Below are 25,109 nucleotides of genomic sequence, written 5' to 3'. Positions count from 1 at the left end.
ATCAGTCTATTTTTATTCCGGTTGTAAACATCAGAATGCTGTCTTCTGTGTCCTTCAGACCTTTAAAATATCTATGAATAGAAATGAACACTAGGGTTCATAAAATAAACCTTAAAACTAAACTGCTGATGAATTGTCGACATGTTCTCCAAAATGGCTCTAACCGTTCACAACAAGCACTTTCTGAATGTATGAAAGCATCCAGCATATAACTAGAAACTGGAAAATATAATTGTCTCCGACCCCTGGGGCAAGATGAAAATGATGTCTGCTCACAAAAGAAATGCATATGCTGCCCTGCATACAGTGGCTGGTATTTATAAAAGAGCACTTTAATGCGTGAGCTCGGCTGAAAGCTTTGAGTTTGATGTAGCACTGAAGCAAAGACAAGGATAACATCAAACAGTGAATTTGGGTGACATTTTATATACAGCCTTAATCTTGTCAGCACATCATAATAGTCTGTCGTAGACTATTATGCGTTACATCCTTCTTTCCACAGGCATCATTTTTATTCCAGTGAGAGTAAATAGGTTTACATATTGTCACCCAAATTGCTCAACAATAAAAAAATAAGAATAATCACCGGATGATAAATTAGACCAAGTCGAACGCAATGCATTAGTTTGACATTATGCCTGTGTGTGTAATTATTGTGAGTAACTGATGACACAGCTTTGGCATCACTGAGGACACTTCCAGTGCCAGCGTTAAGACAGAGGAGGACTGGTTTATGTCCAAATCAAGTTAGCGAGAAGAGAAGTGTGTCAACATCCATTTACGGCCGATTATGGAAATTATGGGTGTGGGCTTTGTGCTCATACATATGAATGCAACTTTTGATAGGAGATGCAGCACATGGAGACGGCACAGAGACAAAAGGCATCAGGCATGAATATTTTAGGGCCAGATTCTGGGTTTTATCTGGTTTGTGCAAGTTTATTATAGAGGCTGCGAGGGAATGTTCTTAACCTGTCAATGCTGATACGAACAATATTTCCCAAGATCCAGGAAAGTAAAAGTTTGGGCTTTTTTACATTAATAATTTTCTTGATTAGAAACAGAATTATTTTTCAGATATTTTTTTAATGGACAGCATTTTTGCCCTGCACCCCCGAAAGGGAGATAATTGCTTTGGTTCAGTTTGTTTCTTTCTTTGTTTGATTGTTAACACTCTAGCAGCAAAACTATTGGCCAGTGATCCAGAATAGATGTCATTACATTTTGGGAAAAATAGGTCAAAGTTCAAATTTTTTATGAATTTTTTTAAAATCTTTTTTTTCCCATTTACTTATAATGGGTGAAATTTCAAATGTCTGTAGCAGCAAAACTATTGGTTGAATTCATACCAAATCAGGTTTATAGATTCCCAGTGACCCATAATAGATGTGGTTACATTTTGGGAAAAGTAGGTCAAAGTCCAAATTTTTAATGAATTTTTTAAAATCTTTTTTTACAATGGGCGAAATTTCACACCTATAAAAACATCGATTTTGTTTCAATTTACTTCAAACTTGGCACATATACAGAGGCAATTGATATGCTGACATCAGCACACGCATAGACCTGATGACATCAGCTGAATCGATGCCAAAATAAGCTACAATACATGCGAGGGGCGGGGTTTGTTGTGCCTGGCACCACTTGTTAATACTTGATCCAAAACAAACTTACAGCATGATAGTAGTTTTATAATATTTTTAGCAATTGCCTAGTTTTCTGAGTTCTATTCCTGCCTCTTGAGATTGAATGATTTAATATTTTCCCTAAAACAAAGAAAAATCTCCATGAAACCACTTAATTTCCCTACCATGAATATGTCTTAAATTGGTCAAACCATATCTAAATAATATCTAATATCTACCTTCAGATTAGACTGGAAATGTTTGTTTGTGTTTTTTTAAGTAAAGCTGTAAAACTCTTATCCATTATATAGAACAAAAATGCATTGCTTGTTTCATCCGAGGTATTAAATTAAGACATAAAGCTGCAGGTGTATTTGTTTTTGTGTAATAAGCAACGATTTTCAACTGATTATCTGCTTTGCTCAGTTAATTGTCTCACTATTGATTCATTGACAGATCAATCTACATGTACACTTTGTAAAATTGCCATTGATTATGTCAGGACACTTGCTGGGCGACAAACACAAGCAGTGTTTCGACCTGAAAATCTGCTTTGTTTTGACTGTTTTGCAGGAACGTACATGGGCTGCTTTCTGCACAACGCCAGTGATCAAGCTCTGGGCGGAACCATGCTTTATGACCTGCGCAAAATGACCAGTTCTCTGTGTCAAGACACCTGCTCAGAAAGGTAATGCATTCGCGGCGGGCCCCTCTGAAGGGACCACAGAAGGCCTGCTGTTTGAGTAAACGCTTTGGATCTCAGTCTCCTTCATGAATGCCTCCTGTGTTCACGCCAAAGGAGAGCCAGGTGGCTGGATGACAGTAAAAGATGAGGGGGTGAGCGAGGGGAGCGCGCAGAGCAGGCCAGGACAGAAGGCTTGATCTGTTGCAGAAGAAGGAAGGAGGGAGGTGTGGATGAGTTAGGAAGCTTAATGAGCTGACTACAGCAGTTGCTGAATAAATCAGAGGTTGGAGATGTGCTTTGCTGTGGTAGAAAATATCTGATCAGGTTGATACGAGACTAGATACAGAGGCAGGTGGATTTCTTTGAGCTTTACCAGGGTTTACGCGCATCTCTGATAAATAAAAAGACCTGAATTTGTAGTAAAATTATCTCAATCAATCCTCTTTTGAGACTTTTTTTCTGTCACTGCTGCTTAAAATCTCAAAATAACATCTACGCATTAGAAGTCAGAGTAAAAAGTAACAATCAAAACAGAAAAAATAATAATTATGAATGACAATGTATAACATTAAATGCGATATGGATAAGATTCAACTACAAAATGGATTAAAATAACATGCTGCACTTCATAAAATGTCTTCAATCAATCTTGACATAATAGGACACGTAGAGGAAGGCTTTATGAAACCGCTTTGAGCCCTGTAGTCTAAAATCTCATTGAAGCACCTCTTCTAAATCATTTATGCATCATGTTTGCAGATCAGGACAATAGACACAATAACACTCACACTGAGTTTGCAGCTATAAGGCTCAAAGTAGATGCATGGGTCTGTATCTAGTGATGGCATGGAAAAGTACAGATTTTTAAACTGTTTCTGTCTGAAAAAGACAAACCGAGACAGAATTTGATGGATGCAGCTGCATTTTAAGATATAATTCTCAGCCTTTTAACTAAAGACTCCTGATTTTCATGCTGTGTGTTCCACTGTGGTGTAGAACTGTGAGAACATACAATTTTCACGCTATTATGGTGTGCAATATCACAGCCATAATTATAATTATCAGTCACAATAAGTCTTAAAAGGACTGAAAACAGTGCTTCTTTTGGTTAAAAATGATTGAATCATGAAACTACAGTGTTTCTAAATGGGTCATATCTGCTGACAATAAAAAGATGACAAACTGCATTTACACCAATTATTTACATGTATTGATGGGATGGATGGATCAAAGGGGTCATATTTTGCTAAACCCACTTTTATTAGTCTTTGGTTCATTTATTTGTGTATTTGGACCCTAATAGTTCATAAAGTTTGAATTTGAACCCTCCAGGCACTGCAAAGCTATTTTTATGTTCATTTTGGAAAAAATCAAGTGGATTTCTACAACCTGTTTTAATTCCTGCTTAATTTTACATTTTCACAATGTTACATTTTATAACTAGTTACGTCACGACATTTGCACATATAAGGTCAAGACATACAACAAACATTTTTCCGACTACGACATAATTGTTTGTCAGCAGCAGCAGTTGTAGTAAAAACTGAAAATATGTCAAAACTTGGAGCCGATTACCTAAAATGTTCAGTTGTTGGTTGTATTAACAAACACAAGTGGTTGAACGGGACAGAGCGGCACAGCCAACAACCTGGAGGGGGTGGGGCATGAAGTGGCTCATTTGCATTTAAAGGGCCAGCACTCAGAACGACCTTTCTGGTGTCATTCCTCAGAAATAGGGTTGAAGATGGACCTGTGGAGTTGAATTAATGAAGATTTCAGACCCAAGCAGAGCATTTACAGTTTATGTAGACCACAGGGAAATGTTTTAAAATGCATAATTCCATTTAAAAACGCAAAATATCAGTCTTTTAAATATTTTAGATCAGTAGATGATTTTAGTTAGTGGCTACTCTTTAGGTCTGTTGAAGGGTTAAAGTAAATACATGACCAAAACTGTCCCAAACCATAAGTGGCATTTCTTATATTTCATCTGACTTTAAAACTTCTTAAAATATCTTGATAACAGACAGAATGTGCAGTCTGAATTATCTTGAGAAGACAGTGTCACCCAAACTCAACAGCAGAGGACAGATGGATGCAGTCAGACTGAGATGAGACTAGGCATTCACATCTCAAACCCACTGAGCCCCCCCCCCCCCCCCCCCCCCCCCCATCCCCCTCCATCCCCCGCTTCAACCCCCTTACCCACCCATCCACATGGAAAGCAGCCTCGCTCGTTACCTGAGCGGGCCAATTACCGAGATGAGCAAAAGTAAAAAGTCAAAGCAATTTATGAGGAGGCTTCAAAGGACATATATGAAAAGGTCAATTTTGATGAGGTCTCAGTCTTTCCCAAGGAGGGAGGATAAAGACGACGAGGAGGGATGAGTCACATAAGCCTTGATATGTAAAGTACAGATCAGAGGTGAAAGAGGCAGCGCTGGATGAGTGCAGGGGAAGAAGCACTGACAAATATCACAGGGGACGCAGCTGGGTGGAGACAGAACGCCATCAAGTTTGAGTTAAATGATAAGTTTGAAATGTTAACTCATATCCTGAGGGATGAGGTGTGTGTGTGTGTGTGTGTGTGTGTGTGTGTGTGTGTGTGCAGTGATGTACTAATGAATAAGATACTGTTTCAGCATAGTCATCACCGTAGTGCAGCGGTCTCATCAAAGGATAAACATGTCAGTGAAGGTAAATTCACATGTCACGCTGAAACCAACAAACATGAATGGACCGTGATGCATCGTACACATGGAGTCTGATATAATGTCGTTTATTCTGAATTATGTTGCAAATGGTATTTATTACAAACTTTAACCTCATGTTTACGATGTTTAACCCAAACATCCACTGATCTAAAATGTTTACTTCCTGTTGATCCACTAATCTTATCAATACATTTGAATTATTGGCGTAAAATGCAGTTTGTCATCTTTTCATGGTCATCAGATATGACCCATTTGAACATTCAGAGGCTCCGTAGTTACCGTGGAAACACCGTCATCTTCTACAACAGAGGTCTCAAATTCAATTTCTTTCAGGGGCCACATTCACCTGATTTGATCTCAAGTGGGCCGGACCAGTAAAATAATAGCATAATAACCTATAAATAATGACAACTCCAAATTTTAGTTTATGTTTTAGTGCAAAAAACCCCATGAATAACCTGAAAAAACTGAAATTTCTTAAGAAAAATAAGTGCAATTTTAACAATATTATGCCTCAACTTATCATTTATACGTGTGCATTAATGATCGGATCTACAAAAACACTAAACACTTAGTAACAGGCAGAAAATTGTTAAAACTGGGCTTAATTTTCTTTAGACATTTTCGGTTGTTCATATTTGTTCAGGTTACTCACATTTTACTGTTACAGGATAGTTTGTAAATGTTAATATCTTCATAATTTAATGTTATTTTTTGCACGAAAACAAAGACAAAAAATTTGAAGTTGTCATTATTTATAGATATAATGTTATATTATTTTTTTCACATCAAACGGCGAAGAAAATATTGAGTCACTATTTTTTGTAGGTTTTTATGCTTTTATTTTACTGTAGATCATATTGGTGTGTATGTGGAACCTGAACTAAAATAACTGAATAAAGCTGAACTCTAAATTAAAATTCGACAGCCTTGACTATGGAATTTTTGCACTTTGCAAATTCATGCCACGGGCCGCACTGGAACCTTTGGCGGGCCGCATTTGGCCCCTGGGCCACATGTTTGAAACCCCTGTTCTACAGTATCACCAGTAAAACCAATTTAGTTGGATCAATGACAGTGGATGGAGACACTTGGTTTATGTTCAGTTAATGATAGATTTGCTGAAAAAGTAACTTTTTCTGCGATTTTCTTCGTTTCTGATATAATAACTCTTACCTTTAATCTGAGCTTTTATGAACATCTACACGATCAGTGAATTAAATATAGGAAAATACCTGATTTTCACTGAAAAAATGAGAAATACAGAGGATAATATTATAACAAATGGTGATAAATCACTTAAGAAAGGTTAAATACAGAGAAAAATCCATTTGGGAACTGACATAGAAGTATCTCTGAGTCTTTATGGGTTAAAGAAAAATGTAACTTTCTACAAATGCAACACTTCCTAAACAGTTTCATACAATGTGTTTCACTGGATAGAATCCATTCATTGCTTATTTTGCAAATGTTGTGTTCCTGTCAAGTTCATTAATTTCACTTTGGTATTTAGACACACACACTTTCAGAGACAGAAATCAGACAATAACACTTAAGATGAGAAATGAGAAAAAACAAAGTGTTGAAAGTGGAGTGAATATTATGTTTAACCGACACACACAGATTTATCTATATTATTATTATTTTTATCCTTGACACAAGCTCGTAAGTGACTACCAGATTTTATTTGAAGAAATACTACTACATGGATTTGCAAGAATAAAAAATAAACATGACATTTCTGTTAAAATAATTATTTTAGCAGTGATATAGACAAACAAAACTACTAGAGCTGCACAGGATACTGCTTCAGCATCATAATAGAGGTAGATTACAACTTATATTAACAAACATGCATGGAGCACAATACATCTCACACATGAAGTCTGATATAAGGACGTTTACTTTGAATTATATTGCACTAATGATAATCATGTTGGTAAAAATCACATGGAGGATCTCGGTCTTAATCAGTTTACAATCAAATCTTTCATCTAAAAGTCCTGTTATTTTTTTTTTTTTATTAATACTAGTACTACCATACCAGAGTTACTGCATTAAAAAAAGTATAATATTTTTCTAATTGTATGCGGCCCTACAAACTGTTTATAAACAAGGAAAAGTTCAGTTATAGTTTTTCTTACTCATTTTCAAATATTTATTGTACATCTTATGTCTTTTGTTTAAATGTTTTGTTTATTTATTTTTCTTCTTTTTTGACATTCATAATAGAAATAAATACATCAATCAATCAAAAGTAACGAAAAGATCAGGAGTCATCGTAATGTAATGAATCTATTTCAGATAAAGAATAAAAAACACTGCTCTGTATGAAACAGTGGATGAAAACAGGTTGTGCTTTGGAATGTAAAGATATAAATATTATTTATCTTCAAAGAGGAAGTTAATTCAGAAAAACCTGCAATTAATAATCCATTAATTGCAAAGGGGACGGTGCAAAAGGGACGTAGCCGGGTGGAGAGTGAACACCACAAAGTTTGAGTTAAATGATAAGTTTGAAATGTTAACTCGTGTCCTGGGGGATGTTTGAGCCTGAGGCCAATGGCTGGAGGCAACAGACGACCTTGGGGTGGGGGTGGTGGGGGTGCTGCTGTAACTGACTGGGTGTGTTTGTGTGTGTGCAGTGGGTACCAGTTCGCCGGTCTGGAGTACGGGGCCGAGTGCCACTGCGGGAACCGGATCAGCAGTCCCCGGGCCCCCGAGGAGGACTGCAGCCTGGTGTGTCGGGGCGAGAGGGGGTCTCCCTGTGGAGGCGTGGGCCGTCTCTCCATCTACAAGGTGGAGGAGCAGCTGCCGGGTCACAGGAAATGTGAGTCCACTTCCCTGAGGACAGACACACAGGAGCGTTTTTTAGTTATTCTCTGCTCGAGCTGCACTTCACAGATGGGCGTGTGTGAGTGCTGCCCCCCCCCCCCAAACCTAACCAGGAAATATCCAAGGCCTAGAGTCATATGATGCACAAGCTGCGCAAATATACAGCTCTTTAGTTTTATCTCTTTTATATACAGCGTGTTTGAGTATAACCTCCAAAAATGACACAAATGTGGTTTTATTTCCTATATTTCTGCAGTGAATTAAAGGTTCAGAATAGAGCTGCACAATTCATTTAATCATAATCACAACATCAGGCTGTATAATCACAAAATGCTGCAATATTAAGGGCAAGATTTAGGAGAATTTAGATTGATTAAACTGCACAAACAGGGAAAATATAAACAGACCTCTGCTGTCTCTGGTGATATTTTTGATTAGTGACACTGAGCACAAACAGGTTCTGTGTAAAATATAGAAAATTTTTATTTTTTATCCCAGTTTTTATGATTGAGTTAAAAAAAATACTCAAGTAAATCACAATATGACCTTTTCACCAAATCGCAGGTCTATTCTAGTAAAATTTAAGAGGGTCTGGTTAAAGAACATGAATGTAATTCTTAGATTTCTGTTTTGTTTTTTTTGCTTTTTTTTTTAGCATACAATGATAAAAAATATGAATCCATCATGTTTCCATAGTAGATACAATAGATTTCCTTTTATTTTCCCATTTTATAGCAGGTTTTGTCCAGGGTTCAGATACATTACTGGATGTGAACCAAAGTTAACATACCTTTGAATAAAAAACCCAGAATGGACAAAATAACATAAAAATAGGAATTTGTGTTGTGTTAATGTTATTTAGTATCAGAGTCAGAATTTGTTTCTAATTTTGTCTGTTGCATAAGCACACATAATAAGTAGAAATGGTTTCATTTAGTAAAAAACATTTTTCTGACCTTGAGTTATGAGTACAGTACAGTGCTTTGTATAAGAGGTACTGTAAGGTTCTTTTCTACAAATGCAAAGCCTCCTCAACTGTTTCATAACAAAAGCCTTGCAGTATTTCACAGGATAGAATCTAATTGCTTAATAGAGGTTTAATTGTGTAAATTATGTGCTCCTGTCATGTTCTTTATTTTCACTTAAATATTTAGACACATACACCTGTAGTGACCGAAATCAGACAATAACAATTACAGATTATATCACTAATTACAGACAATAACAGATGAGTGATTAACAAAAGAAAGGTTGAAAGTATTAAATTCAAGTTGTGTTCAACTGACACCAGAGGTTTATGTCCATATTATTATTTACCATTATCTATTGATAGAAACTCAGCTCATAAAGGTTTTATTTGATAAAATACTGCATATGGGTTTGCAAAAGTAAAGAAAAATGAACATATTTCTGCTAGAATTATTATTTTAGTAGTAGACTGGACTGATCTAAATGAAAAGTTACTGGGACTGCATCATTGTCACCATTGTGCAATAGTCGCATCACATAAATATTAATGAAGGTAAATTAAAACATCATGCTGAAACTAACAAACGTGCACGGAACATGGTTTTCAATTTCGATAAAGCATCTTACACTTGAAATCTGATATGACATAATTTATTTTATGTTTAGATCCGTAGATATAGAGTATGTTAGTAAAAATCACATGTAGGATCTAATTCTTAATAAGTCATTATGTAAAAATCCCTGTATTTGGTTTTTATACTGTTTTGTGTAACAAGAAAAAAAGGTTTTTATACTGTTTAATGCACTCCATAAAAACAGTGCAAGGTTTTTCCAATACTGTGCAACCCTAAAAACTGTTTATAAAGAAGGAAAAGCAATGAAAAGGGTCAGCAGTCATCAAAAATACGACGGAATGTTATTGTAATATACCAAATCTATTTCAGGTAAAAATTAAAAAACACTCATTCAAGCATGAAATAACAGCGGATGAAAACAGTTTGGGCAGTGGAATGTAAAGATAGAATTTTTTTCTCTTTAAAAGGAAGGATTTGAGAAGTTAATTGAGAAATACCTGAAAGTAATAATCAATTTATTGCAGAGATAAAGAAAATAAAACCCCTTTTTGCCATCACAGACGTCTTCCGCTCAGTCAGTGTAAGGCATTTATTAAAAACTCTTCACACTTCAACATGTAACAGCCCTAACAATCTCAGTAAGTCGAACTGAGCTGTATTTCACTTCATTATCTCTTGCGCGGAAACTTCTCTGTGAAAATGTAAAATAATTAGGCAGAGAAGATGAGTCAAGTCGTCCAGGTGAGCGATGGGACTGCTCTGTTTTCGCAGTTAATGATTTCAGCAGATAACACAGGTGCCTTTTTGCATAAATTCCTGCTTAGTGCAGCTGTAAATTTTGATTGATAATGCTTATTGAAGAATTTCTCGCTGTAGAAAGTTTTTCTGAGGCGGCAGCTGCACCGTGTCTTTTTTTTTTTTTTTTTTTTTTTTAATTTGAGTCGGAGGATCTATCTCGTCTGTTCGTCTGTCCACAACCTGCAGAGAAATGAATCGGCGCTGTGTTGTTTCAGTTGTCCACAGCCTCCGTCACTACTATGCTGCATGTTTTCTCCTTCAATAAGCTCCTGTGCTAGTAAACCCGGGCGAATATCAGCGATCTGAACTATATTAGAGCCGAGTGTTTGCCCTTTTTAATTCAACTCCCTTCATAATAACTTCACGGTTCGCTTCAAAACACTGATCTCATAAAACGTTTTCTATTATTTAAATATATGCACCACCTCCTCGCTGTTGGCAAAGTCAAATATTTTATATAAGGAGTGTGCATCAGATACTGTGTTAATATTCATGGTGGGAAGGTTCAGAGTCTCTTGAGGTTTTTCTGCTGAATTCTGAATTTATTATACATGACAATTCAAGTCAAGTATAGGAATATCATTATGGGAGACAGGTTTGCCATTTAATATCGACCCCCATGCTAAATTGCTTGATGTTCTTTTAATTTTAATGTCTCTGTTTGTGGATTTTCTATCTGTCATCACTATGAGATTCTTCTGTTTGTGTTTTCAGTCAGAAACGTTCACTACCGCGGTTGTTTCCAGCTGTTAAAGAACACCATCAGCACATTCCCCATCCACTCCTTCCAGCCCAACCTCACCGTTCAGTCCTGCATCGAGACCTGCACAGATAAGGTTTGCATTACCTAATGGTGACCTTCTTGCGTTTTTTCTCTGTACTGTTCTGGTGGTTTTCAAACCCTTGAGAGGAGATTGTTTCTTTCTCATGAGATCAAATGGAGGAGCGTAGCAATCCTTGAATTGTGCTGAATATTTAAGCTTTAATGGGTCTGTAATGGGATGTCGACAGTCTGCAGATCTTACCCGGTGCAGCTGTGTCTCCTCTGAAAACAAACGGCTTCTGCAGATGGATTCATTGTGTGTGTGTGTTTGTGTGTGTGTTTGTGTGTGTATCAGTGTGTTTATTGTTGTTGTAGTTGAGATCATTTAAACCGAGGCTAAGACCAGAGTGTATAGAGACTGAGACAGGGCTGAGAGAAGACCAATAAAAGACCAAGATGGCACCAAGACCAAGAAGAGATAAAACCAAGTTAAGACAGCACCAAAACCACGATAAAATCAAGACGAGACTCAGACCAAGACGACACCAAGACAATAAATAAAACCAAGATGAGACCCAGACAAAACCAAAAGAAAACAAGCAATAAAATGAGACCAAGATGAGATCAAGTCAAGTTTAGGACAGAACAAAACAAGATCCAGGCAAAGACAAGACAAGAGTAAGTTGAGACCAAGACCTAGACAAGATTAAGACAAAGACAAAATAAAGTCCTAACTAAAACAAAACCAGGAAAAGACCAAGACCAGACCAGGAAAAGATTAAGACAAGACTATAACGAGACCAAGACTAACATCAGGCAAAAGCAAGACCACACTAAAACAAGACTAGGAGGAGACCAAAGCAAGACTTGACTAAAAAAAGACCAAGTCAAAACCAAGACCAGACCAACATCAAAGACCAAGACAAAGATGAGACCAGTATTACACCAATGGAAGACCAAGGCCAAGATAAAACCAACACAAAATCAAGATCAGATCAAGAAAAATGTAGAAAAGACAAAGATAAAACTAAGAGAAGATCAAGACTAGACCTAGACAATATTAAAATGAAATTAAGACTAGACTAAAGTGAGACCAAGAACATGACCGAGACAAAGATGAGACCAATATTAAAGCAATGGAAGACCAAGGCCAAGATAAACCTAATACAAAATTAAGACAAGATCAAGAAAAACTCAGACAAGACTGAGATGAAACTAAGAGACGATGAAGACTAGACCCAAACAATACTAAAATGGGATTAAGACTAGACTAAATCGAGATTAAAACTAGAATAAACCGAGACAAAGATGAGACCAATATTAAAGCAATGCAAGACCAAGGCCAAGATAAAACCAACACAAAATCAAGATGAGATTAAGAAAAACTGAGACTAGACTGGAATTAAACTAAGAGATGATCAAGACTAGACCCAGACAATAGTAAAACGAGATTAAGACTAGACTAAAATGAGATTACCATTAGACTAAATCAAGATTAAGACTAAACTAAAATGAGACCAAGAACACGACCAAGACTAAAACCAAAGCAGGGTGAGGCTGAATCAACGCTGAGACCAGACTAAATGCAACAAGGCACTATGGGTATTTCCACTATTACAGACTGATATGTTCTGAGGGATGATTCCTTTCAGTGAGCAGCAGAATGAGGCAGTGGAAAGAAATATTTAAAAAAAATCCGCAAAGGTTTTTTTTTTTACCTCAAACAAATGTTTGGAAGATTGTTTTGAAACTCCAGAACCGCTGCTAACAAATAAATCAGAAAATACTCCAGAGTCCAGGATCCTCTTTGGGCGATACAGAAACAGGACCTCTGAGTCTACTCTCCAGTTTGTGTGATTGTGCATTGCTTTCTAAAATTTTCCCTGCTGTCCGCTCTGGCAACATCCTGTAACTTGAAAAGTGAAAACATACATAATGCAGCATATTGTGAGTATGATGCAGACTTTGTTGAACTGGGTTGACACATCAACCCCGGCTGGAGAGAAAAAGTATGATGAGTCATAAAAACACTACGCCGACTTTCTGTGCTGTGTTTTTTCTGTTTTTGCAGGAGCTCCCGCTGGCGGTGTTCAGCAGGCCTCAGTGTTTCTGCACATGGACGTCGTCTCTGTTCAGTCTCAATCAGCAGACTGACAACCAACAGTGTGAGGAGAAAACCAGCCTGAACCACAGCAGTTCGTCCACGGCGCCGGCAGCCAAAGCCCGACCTGACTACTACCTGGTTTATCAGACGCCCGTCCTCGGTGAGATACTGTCGACCACATGGAGGTTATCTTTACAAACTCGTACAGATTTGTTTTGCTAAAACTGCAAGAGACAAAACTGAAATGACTAAATATAGATGAACCTGACGCCGCTGTGGAAAAGAGAAACACTTTTCTAAGCATCTGCATCAAGCACTTGACTGAATCTAAACAACAGTCACTAAATACATACCTGTGCATACCCCATACCTGTCTGAAAACACTGATGAGGGGCCAGATGGTTCTGTCAGACCACATAAATTATAATATCTCGAAAGTTAATTATGAGGTTATGATGCCAAAAAGCTATCAAGTACCTCTGCTTCCATTTTGTTGATGCCAAATAACTGTTAAGATCTTTGAAGAGGTCATATTTTGCTAAACCCACTTTTATTAGTCTTTGGTTCATTTATTTGTGTATTTGGACCCTAATAGTTCATAAAGTTTGAATTTGAACCCTCCAGGTGCTGCAAAGCTATCTTTATATTCATTTTGGCAAAAATTGAGTGGATTTCTACAACCCGTTTTAATTCCTGCTTAATTTGTAATGTCTATAACCAGTTACGTCACGACATTTGCACATATAAGCTCCAGACTTTCAACGAACATTTCTCCGAATGCACCATAATTGTTTATCAGCAGCAGCGGTTGTAGTGAAAACTGAAAATATGTCCAAACTTTGAGCCGATTACCTAAAATGTTCAGTTATTGGTTGAATGGGACAGAGCAGCACAGTCAACAACCTGGAGGGGGTGGAGTGTGAAGTGGGTCATTTGCATTTAAAGGGCCAGTGCTCAAAACAACTTTTCTGGTGTCATTCCTCAGAAATAGGGTTGAAGATGGACCTGTGGAGTTGAATTAATGAAGAATTCAGACCCAAGCAGAGCATTTACAGTTTATGTAGACCACAGGGAAATGTTTTAAAATGCATAATTTCATTTTTTAAAAAAAAGCAAAATATCACTCTTTTAAGTCATTTGTATTTGACATGATTATGATTTAAGTCACACATAAATAATGTAAAACATTAACCCAGTCACTACGACTGTGCATTGCTGCAAAACAAACATATGTACACTCACAGTCAATGAAAACTTTGAGACCATATTTTTCGATCTTATTTTTATTTTGAAACCCTAAGCTGGATTTTTTTCATATGAATTATTTGTTTAGGATATTGGCATACACAAACAAAAATCAAAGGTTTCAAGAATAATTTCAAAACAAAAAACTTAACAAAAGAAAATGGCACCTGCCAAACACAAAGTCACAACAGTAGCGGTACTGGTCGGGAGTTGTCACTCTCTCTCGCCCTGGATGTGGTCTATGGTCAGCAGAGCCTGTGGTGTTGTGGCGTTCAACCAGGTTTGTGATTGTGCGTTGGGAACAGCCCATATGCCTGGCTATATCACTGTAGCTCAAACCAGCCTCCACCATACCCAGTGCCTGGAGATGTTGTTCACATGATAGACATGGCATGATGCCGTTCACTGGACTAACAATGGTGGCCGTTTTTTTGGGCCTTTATATAGGTCTTCAAAACCAATCCTCAAATTGTGCAGATACCCACTGAGTATTGCTCAATGTGTATTTGGTCCACTTTTGCAAAGAGACCAACCCATGTGCAATGAACCGTGACAACACGACAACTCATCATTATCTCAACTACCCGAGCACTAAGGCATCAATAAATTCACAATGAATAATTACAACCCCCCTACAAGGAGAAATATGCATACATTTCTACCTCAAAGTTTCTATTGACTGTCAGTACATAATCGCAGCTGATGAAAAAACATATTTTATGTTACATTTCTAAATATGGGCTCATTTTTGAGATATACAAAGCAGCACATCTCTCAGAAACTGCCTCATTAGTAAACTTTCTAGGGTCTGTAGGAGATAATTAAAGGTAACAGGACTTGCCTTAAAGTTGTTTAATGTAGTATTGATGTTCCAAAGTCTGACCAGCAGGGGTCAGTCTGGTACCAGAACACAATACCAATGAATCAACTCTATGTATCCACAGATTGTATCACTCACTTAAATATAAAGCTCATTGTTTCCACACATCTGTATTATAGTATCGAGTTTTCTTCTTCAAACTAAAATTCTGACAGTCACTCAAAAGAACACTGGGTCTTATTATCTTCATGTGTGGCATCAGCTGATAGTTTACATTATAGCTCTGTGAGCTTAGCTCTGTTTTTAGACAGAAAACAGCCACAGTAAAACCAAAAATCACCTCAGTTTTCTGTTCAGTTGTGTTGTCAGTAGCTGCACTAATGATCTGTTTGGAATCGAACAAACAAGGTCAGAACTGTCACAGTTTAGTCTGAACCATGGATAAACAAATGGCAACTTAGCAAAGAAAATAACATCACTTTATACCTTCATAAGCCTCAGAATTAAACTCACCCGTGTAGAAAAAACGCTAGCATGTCAGCATTAAACTCCATTCTTTTCATTTACAGATGTGTCCAGTGGTGAAAACAACAACAGTGCTTCAAGCTTAAATCACAGACTCACTTTCATTGACTCTAAAAGTTGTTTCTAAGTGGTTCTCATCCCATCTGGTCACTCTCAGATACTCTGGTCAAAGGCCCCATGGTGTTAGTTTTCTTCACCATGGGAGACTGGCAGAACGACTCACTACTCCCTCTAGTGGTCACTTAAATCCCATCGCTAGAAAATAAATTCACTTCATATGACTACAATCCAGTACACTGGCATCTTTACCAGAACTTCACAGCTCTTTTTTGTAAACACTAATATGAAATTTAGGTCATTTTTTTAATATTTGAAGGTAGAAATATTAGCTATAGCTCCTTTAGAGCAGAGTAACATGCAAAAGAAATGAGTCATGCTTATTTTGTTTTGTAATTTAATCCTCATCATGATCTTTTTAAGCCCTTTAAGTCACAGGAGTCAGGTGTGAAGTAGTGGATGTCATCTATATTGTACATGTAATGACAGCTTTTTATCTTTTTTTCTGCAACTAGACCTTATATAATTTCATATGCAGTACAATATGCAGTAAAATACTTAAAACCGTCTAAAGATTAAAACAGAATACAGTTTTTACATAAGATTAAGAAAAAACAGAAGGGTCCAATCAAGCGGTAACACGTCGACACATTTTGTGTTCAACAGTCTCTGTCACGGAAGCAGACTAACTTATATGTATGTATTATACATATTTGAGTAGGCATTTATAAGCACTTTAACATTATGTATTACAAAATTTGGGGAGATAAATTTTTAGGTGAAAAATGTCAATTTTGGAGTAAAATATTGAAAAGTCTCTGTTTTATTGACATGAGAATGTGGTAACACGTGGACAGGTTGCCATAGTAACACGTGGACGACTCTTTACCATTGCATGCATCAGCCAAAATGTTGACTTATTTTTTCAAACAACAAGCCAGATATGATAACAATACTTTATTTAATGTATTTAATACTAACACAGTGTTATTTGCAACTTGTGCTGGTCCATACTGATATAGGTAAATTACAAATTAAGGGTTATTTCTCGGTAACAGTTCACAGATAGTCTTTTTAAATGTGACCAGTGTATGAATTCACAAACTTCATCATTCAGAATTTTAATTTCTCTAAGTAATAGACAGTCTTTTCCATGTCTTTTTGTTAATTTAATGCAGCCTAACAGAAGGTTTAGAACTTCTCCTGTACTGTGTAAGTGGTATTTTAAAAAGGAGAACAGTTCCATAAAACAGAGATCTTTAGCTAAAAAATGAGCCCACTTGATAAATGATGTGTGCAAATTTACTTTTTCATGTTGATGTTCACTTTCGCTTGATTGGACCCTGAAGTGCTAAATAGAAAAGAGAGAATACAAAGATAATCCCAATAGAACCCTCTTCAGCAGCAGCAGTTTGATTATGCCACAGTGGCGTACATATACATACATTCTTTATGCATTTTCAGTCTGATTTAAGGAGGAGATTGTACAAAACATTATAATAATGTCATTATCAGACTGCCTGTATTTTAATCCAGTTCAATTCCGCCACTGTTAGTGATTTTTCTGAATAATGAGAGCAGTTAAGGTTCTAGATTCAGCTTCAATTCTGTAAAACCACCTTCCTATAAAACTATTCCATCTATAAATACTGTCATTTCTCCATAGAATTCACGTCACTCCCATTAAAACCAAGACCAAACCTAAAACTCTGATCTGTTTCTTTGTCCATGCGAACGTCTCACAGTTAGTGTCATTAAAACTCACTCCTGCTCCACTTTTGTCATTAAAACAAATTCATTTCAGGCTTGGGGATGTGTAGATTTTTTTTTTTTTTCCATGTCGTCTGATTTGGCTGCGGTTCTGCTCCATTTCTGAACTAAATGATAAGGAAAACTGTGTGTTTCAGACTCCAGGTGCAAAGAGAGGATGTTTCTGCCTCAGAGATCCATCTCCCTGGTGGCTCTTTCTAGTTTTCCTGGTGCAGGAAACACCTGGGTACGGCACCTGATTGAGCTCGTGACCGGTTTCTACACTGGCAGCTTCTACTTCGACGGCACGTTGTACAACCGAGGTGAGAGGGAGGGGGCGGTTGAGGGTTTCGGTTGGTGCTGGGGGGCAAGGTTATAGTTTATTGCTGGGGGGCAAGGTTATAGTTTAGTTTTATTTAGTTTTGACTTTTTTTTTTGCTCTAATTCAGTTAGTTTTGATTAGTTTTTAGAGCAGGATTGCTAATTTTTATTAGTTTTCTTGTTTTTCTAAATGCTTAGTTTTAGTTTTTTCATATCTTTTATCTTCTTCGCCGTCGTATTCAAAGAAATCCCATACAGGACTCTGCTGCTTTCTCCCAACTTTAGTCTCCATGTTGCCTGGTAGAGTGGGGATGAGAAGACAACTCTAAACGACAAGTAACGAGAAGTGACGGACCGTGAAGTGCTGTATGGTGCCGCCAGCTAAAATTGCTCAAGCGAAATAAATCGATTTCATATCAATCCGACATTGACAAAGACAAAAACGAAGGGAACTTTATCCATAATTTTTATACATTTTAGTTAGTTTTGTAAGCACACAATACAGTTTCAGTCAGTTATTGTTTTTTCTTTTAACCCTTTCATGCATGACATAGTTTAAGCTCACTTTCCAAAGGGTTATAAAGGCAATATTCTCCAAACCACATGGGGGCTGTCTCTATAGATCCTAGGCAATACAATGAAAAAAAGGGTCATCTTAGTTTTAGAATTTGGACTGCTCTGTGATCTCATAAAGTTAACCTCCTAAGATTCAGCTGTGGGTTTTCTGTCCATGTTTGTGGCAGAAAAAAAAACAAAAAACTGTCCAGCAGAAAGGACATTCCATAGAAATTAAAAAAAAAAAAAAAAAAAAAACATCTGAAAAACTGTGGCATCATAATGTTTCCAATATGGGCAATTATTTAATTTTCAGAAAGCCCAGACTTGTTCTTTCCTGGGTCCTAAGATGTTAAATATCTTCTTAACTATACCAGATTTTAAAAAAGAAATTCAAAATGCATTTCAACTTCAGCCTAATTTTGTGTTATAAAATCAATCTAAAAAAATCGAAATACGTTTTTTCATAACTCATGCATGAAAGGGTTAATTATAGCCCTAACCCTAACCCTAACCCTAACCCTAAAAAAAAAAAAAAGCATCTGAAAAGCTGTTGCATCATAATGTTTCCAATATAGGCAATTATTTAATTTTGAAAAAGCCCAGACTTGTTCTTTCCTGGATCTCAGAAGGTTAAATATCTTCTTAACTATACCGGATTTAAAAAACAGAAATTCAAAATGCATTTCAACTTAAGCCTAATTTTGTGTTATAAAATCAATCTAAAAAAAAATCTAAATACTTTTTTCATAACTCATGCATGAAAGGGTTAATTATAGTTTTTATTTATTTCAGTCAATGAAAATGGAGGGGGGGGTTTGTGTGACTATTATCAATTAATGTATTTGTTTGTGCAGGTTTCAAAGGGGAGAAGGACTACTGGAAGAGCGGCAGAAGCATCTGTGTGAAGACCCACGAGAGCGGCCAGAAGGAGATCGAGATGTTCGACTCAGCCATCTTGTTGATTCGAAATCCTTACAGATCCCTCATGGCTGAATTCAACCGAAAATGCGCTGGACATTTAGGACACGCCACCGATGCGCAGTGGAGAAGTAAAGGTAATCCAGCCCTATCTATAGACAGAACGGCCCGGCGGTTATGACTCCACTAAAGGATATAAGTGAGGCGTAATGTCCTGATGTGGATGTTATAGCAACGGTACACCAGAGGGCATTTGTGATTATGACTGTGAGTACATCATGATGCAGTTACATTCTCCTATTTATAGCGAAGACTGCACTCTCTTGACTATTACAGCTTTTATACAGCCGGAGCTAACTCACATGTGCTGTTTGAGAGGTTTTTTTTATTGAGCAGCTCATAAATAGAAGAATGTTGCTTTCACACAAAGTTTCACACTTACAGTAGGGAGTCAAAAAGCTCAACTCCAGAGAGTCGCTGTGTTGCACTGTGTTTACACATGAAAAGGAAAGAAGTAATAGACATTTCCGCAGAGGACATTCTGATGGAGCCACAGTGGCAGAGGTGTTAATAATAAAATGTCCTGATGTTGCGGAAGTCAGGAGGCGGGTTTCTATCCACATTTCATACTCTTTAGCCCAATTTATGCCAGTGTCTGTCCACTGGAGAGAATATCAAGAGCTCAGAGCCTAAAATTTTTGCCAGTTAAATGGATTTCTTCAAACATTGCGATCCTAACTGAGGAGCTGATAAATGTAAAGTGGTATTTTGATAATGACGCTTTGGATCGTGCCTGTATCCCTTCATACACGGTGATATTTTGTTGCCATTTTCCATCCAATGTGACATTTCTGTTAATTGTTTGCATGCTACAGTCTTCTTATTGATCCATACATACACTTGTCTGCTGAAGCCCCACCCCTTCTGCTGTGCATCTTGGGGAAAAAACAGGAATGAAGGTCAATGGCGAGATTTGAATGATTTATTGATCCTGATTGATTTGTGTCCTCATTTACACATGTGAGGTTTGTTACTTTTAAAGCTAATTTGATGAGTCAAGAAGGTCAACGTTTGTGGTTCAGATAGCTATGAAACATCTGATTCTGTGTTGAATGGCTGAATGGACTGCATCTTTTGTCAGAGGAGATACAAGTCATCAACATCAAAACATCTGTTATTATATTTCACCTCGTTCTTCAACAGCGAGTTGAAAAAGTATTAAAAATAAAGGCGAAAATGCATGAGTTCTGGTCATGTTGAAGCTGCACAGACCTTTTCAGTTCAGTTTATTCTGAACAGATCATGGAGAAACATCTGTGACTTTCAGGTGTGTAATTACATTTTCACACTGATTCTTCAACAGTTTTACAATTAACTGACACTTTATTTGCTTGGGAAATTGTTTGTTGAACTGGTAAACTTCATATGTGTAAATGATGCAGTAGTACAAACAGGATGAAAAACTTACTTGGCTGTAAAACAGTGTTTCCAAAATTAGGTCCCATGATGCACAGGAAAAAGAAAGGGCAGGACTTAGACTCTCTTCACATTAGCTTAAACGATAACTGTTTTCTATTAAAAACAGGTGGATGGAAACATACCTAGTGTCACATTTTACCTTTAAAAATGAAGTATAGTTCATGTTCTGCTCATTTAGGATTTATGCAGCAATTATACAAATAATATACCATTATTGTTCTAGTGTAAGTGTGGGATGTTAACCTTATCAGTAAAATTAGCCTTGTAGATTAAATTTCTTTTTGTATTTAGGTCAATAACACTGAACTATTGCAGTAAACTTATAACAATATGTAAAAAATAGAAGCAATATGATAAAGATAATGTATGAAAAGGCATATTTTATAGGCTACTCAAGCATACTCATACTTTAATTGTACTTTGACTACTTTACTTGAGTGTTATTGTTATGTATATCTCATAAAGAATTGACTGAAAGCTTCAGTGGGAAGAGCATGAGTTTTACTTGAATATCATTGGGCTACTTTGTTAAAAACAGTCCAATGAGGAAGGAATATTCTACTTTAATTTGAGGTATTCAGTTGTTTTGGTTTATTAAGTTACTGATCATAGAATTACCAGTTCTTTTTATTGTTCTTTGACAACTGTACAATGCTGGACCTGGATAAATACTCTGCTCAATGTGTACAAACATCAATAAATTAGTCTTGAAGAAGTTTTCTGTAAGGGACCTTCAACCTAAGAGAGATGTAATTTGGTTATTATTACTTTAACATATCATTATATATTAGGGCTGTAATGGCACAGAAAAATGTCGGTTCGGGGTCTTCGGTGCGATACATTTTTGATATGTTTTTGGTACAGTGAAGGAGACCAGTGTGTGTGTGTGTGGGGGGGCTCCATAACTACCGAAACCCGAAAGTGAAATTTTCCGTATTTTCCGTATTTTTGAGCGCACCTGAATATAAGCCGCACCTGAATATAAGCCACACCCACCAAATTTTAAAAGAAAAAAATATTTGTACATATATAAGCCACACCTGACTATGAGCCGCAGGTGTCCACGTTGTAACATGAGATATTTGCACAGAAAGATGGTCAACAGAAAGATTATTTAAATATTTATTTCCATACCTGAACTGCTTTTTTCCAAACAGTGTCTGTAACACGGCAGTAAAACGGCTGGTTCAAAAACCCAGAAAAGTCATTGATCGCTATCTTCATCTTCCTTCTGTGCATTGAAACCACTGCAGTCGTCTTCTTCAGTGTTGGAGTTAAACAGCCTCAGAAAGGCTCCGTCACACAGCTTCTACGTCTCTCTTCCGTTGTCGCTCTCAATGGCACTTAGGTGCAGCAGCTCTATTTCCTTCTTTACAGACACATCGATTGGTTTTAACTTCAAAACTGCATCATATGCATTTCTTTGTGTGTTTTCCATGATGGGGGTTAGTGCGTGACACGCAAAATGATTGTTGAAAGTTTAAAACTTCTCTTCGCATCACCTCTTCCACCTGTCTCACTTTTGCGCTTCATGCTAGTGTGCCCCCTGGAGGCCGTTAGCCTGTAAAAATCTATACTTGAGCCACATCGTTGTATAAGCCGCAGGGTTCAAAACGTGAGAAAAAAGTAGCGGCTTATAGTCCAGAAAATACGGTAATGTGCTTCGAGTGTCCGACCCAGCTTCTGTGCCTCTGTTATACTCTCTGTTGTCATGTTTACCCCTCCTTATTGGCACCCCAGCCTCAGAATAAAGGGTGAGGGGGGTGCAGCTGCACTGAGAAGTCAATGTATATAGAAGAAAACCCTGCACATGGGTTCTGCTTGTGCCCACCCTGCTTCCCGAGTGTTTGCGTTCTTCACATAGGCTACATGAATTCATTCAGTAAACTCTGTATTGTATCAAAGGTCCTGAACCAAAACGATACAAACAAGTGCACCATTCCACCCCTATTATATATTGTATAGCAGGATTGCCTTTTGGCCAAATTGTGATATCCACAAAAAAATTACTCTTCTAACACTGCTGCTTAAAGTTACGTAGATATTACAATTTGGCCAAAAATATGGCTTAGGCAGTTAGGCTACAATGCTAACGATATGTTCGGAGGCTACATCGTCTTTTCCATTAACCGTCTTCTTCCGATTGCAGAATGGCCTGAGTTCGTGTCCAGCTACGCCCCCTGGTGGGCATCCCATGCTCTGAGTTGGCTGAAGTTTGGCCGTCGCCTCCTGGTCGTCCACTACGAGGAGCTGCAGAAGGCCCTCCTCCCCCAGCTCCGCCTCATCACCGCCTTCCTGAATATAACGATGACGGAGGAGAGGCTGCTTTGCGCCCAAACCAACCAAGATGGACATTTCAAGCGTTCGGTGTCTCAGCGGCCGTCCTTCGACCCGTTTACCCCTGACATGAGGAGGATGATCGACTCCTTCGTGCGTACCGTTGACCAGGCGCTGCAGAGCAGGAACTTTAGCGGCCTTCCACAGGAGTACGTCCCCAGATGATGATAGGAAAAGGTCATCCACACATCCTCTGACTGACTGGTTCAGCAGGGGTTTGTCGACTGAATGCTCTGCAGCTGACTGTTTGATGAGACGGACCCCCTGTGAACGGCTGCAGTGTCATGGAAACAACGATGAAAACATGACAATTCATCGTGAAGTCTGATGAAAGCCTCGGGTCCACATGACGAACACTCAGAGCGGATTTGATGTGATCTGCTGCCCTGCAGACTTGGGATTATCCAGCAAAGTGCCAACTGCAGAATGAGTGTTAAAAAAAAAAAAAAAGAAAAAAAAAATCAAGGACACACTTGTTTTTCTTCAGCCATTGTGTTTTTAATATACAGCCATGTTACACTAACACAGATGACAGCCGCAGAAGCATTATGCAGATTATTTCTATGTGCATTCAATGGGTTTTTTTCACACATTCATGGATGCGTTGAAGCCTCAAAGCTGCCGAGTGGCTTCATGAGCTCTCATTTGATTGTCTCAGAACTCAGAAGTGTGTTGATAAAAGTGAAACTGCTTTAAAATGTTTATGAAATCCTGCTGTTTCTATGAATATTTGATTCCATTAAATCCATTTACAAGTGTTTTCTCTCTGTTGTGGTCGACCATGAGTCAGAACTCTATCTATGATGATGCTTTTAAAACCATCTATGGGGTGTTTACCCAGCATTCAATCTGTGTCTACAAACAGAGGCATGGAAAAAGCCATCTATTTTCCCCCAAGCAAACAAAAACTCACACATTCAGATATAACACTAGAGCAGACACTTACAGATTATACTGTTTACTATAAAACATGCTGTTTTACACGTACGTACATCGGTTGAATAGGGACATCTGGTGGTAAAAGTGCACATAATATTTTACATTCCAGACTAAATCATACGCACCTCAATCTCTTTTTTATGAAAGGTAATTTATATTCAGGGAGACAAATTTAAAAGCCGTAACGCTGTCAGCAGGATTTACTGCTGAAGTCTGGTTAACAACACTGAAAAGATATGAAGGGAAAACTTATAGGTGGACTTTATCACATTGGAAATGGTTTTCAGATAACAAATAGAAGAGGTGTACCAGCAGAGATGAGTCAGAGGCACTGATAGAGTGAAATATTAATTTTTACTTCCTGTTTGTGTGTCAGTAAACCATTCAGGGTGTCTGCAGGTATCAATGGTTGCAAAATTAATCAAAATGTAATATTAGTATGAGCTTGTGCAATGTATAACAGCAAAAAGCTGCATTTTAAAGGGTCCATATTTATAATTCAGGGTAAAATAAAGTTGATATATTAGTTTTAGTGACACTGAGCTGACAGAGGTACAATGTAAGACATGCAATATGAAAAATAACATGTATTTTTGTGTGTTTTATGCTAATTTAAGTATGCAAATTCACATTGAAATTTTGTGCATTTACTAAATAACCAAACTCAAATTACCCACCTTTCAAAAATATAATTTTTCCACTAAATCATACTTCCCAGGTATCAGAGTCCATACATGCAACGCTTTTTAAAAACTTTTGGAAGATTTTAACTGGGTAAATCATGGATTTTCTTTTGATTTTCAGAGGGTTTAGGTGCTGTCTAAGTTATAGCATCTTTCCATTGTTTTTTGAAGACTTAGACATATTAAATGTTAAGCTTTTTCAGCAAACATAAGAAGTTTCACGTAACTTTCAGTCATTATTATTGCCAGATTTTAGAAATACATAAAAAAAAAAAAAAAAAAAACTGGAGGAGTACAGTGTAACTGCCTAACCCTGCTGTTTTTCATTTTTCCTTTGTATTTTTCTGAAAACAAAAAAATAATTTGAAATATATTAAAAGAGTTGGAACAGATAAAAACAATCCAAATCT

The 25,109-nt window shown here is 37.3% G+C and overlaps 1 protein-coding gene across 2 annotated transcripts in view; it reads left to right on the top strand.

Annotated features, from left to right (window-relative positions):
• LOC115433441 (WSC domain-containing protein 1-like) overlaps window positions 1-23,567 on the top strand; it is a 38,105-nt gene extending 14,538 nt beyond the window's left edge. For both annotated transcript variants that reach the window (XM_030154863.1, XM_030154862.1), the window contains exons 3-9: window positions 2,199-2,313; window positions 7,670-7,854; window positions 10,916-11,037; window positions 13,036-13,228; window positions 17,623-17,787; window positions 19,198-19,398; window positions 22,890-23,567. In XM_030154863.1, coding sequence (XP_030010723.1) covers window positions 2,199-2,313; window positions 7,670-7,854; window positions 10,916-11,037; window positions 13,036-13,228; window positions 17,623-17,787; window positions 19,198-19,398; window positions 22,890-23,242 — 1,334 coding nt within the window. In that variant the 3' untranslated portion in view covers window positions 23,243-23,567. The remainder of the gene's footprint in view (window positions 1-2,198; window positions 2,314-7,669; window positions 7,855-10,915; window positions 11,038-13,035; window positions 13,229-17,622; window positions 17,788-19,197; window positions 19,399-22,889) is intronic.
• Window positions 23,568-25,109: the final 1,542 nt, after the last annotated feature.

The sequence above is a fragment of the Sphaeramia orbicularis genome, chromosome 14 (assembly GCF_902148855.1).
Source record: "Sphaeramia orbicularis chromosome 14, fSphaOr1.1, whole genome shotgun sequence".
In the NCBI taxonomy this organism is placed as follows: domain Eukaryota; kingdom Metazoa; phylum Chordata; class Actinopteri; order Kurtiformes; family Apogonidae; genus Sphaeramia; species Sphaeramia orbicularis.
This window is presented reverse-complemented; position numbering and strand designations above follow the sequence as displayed.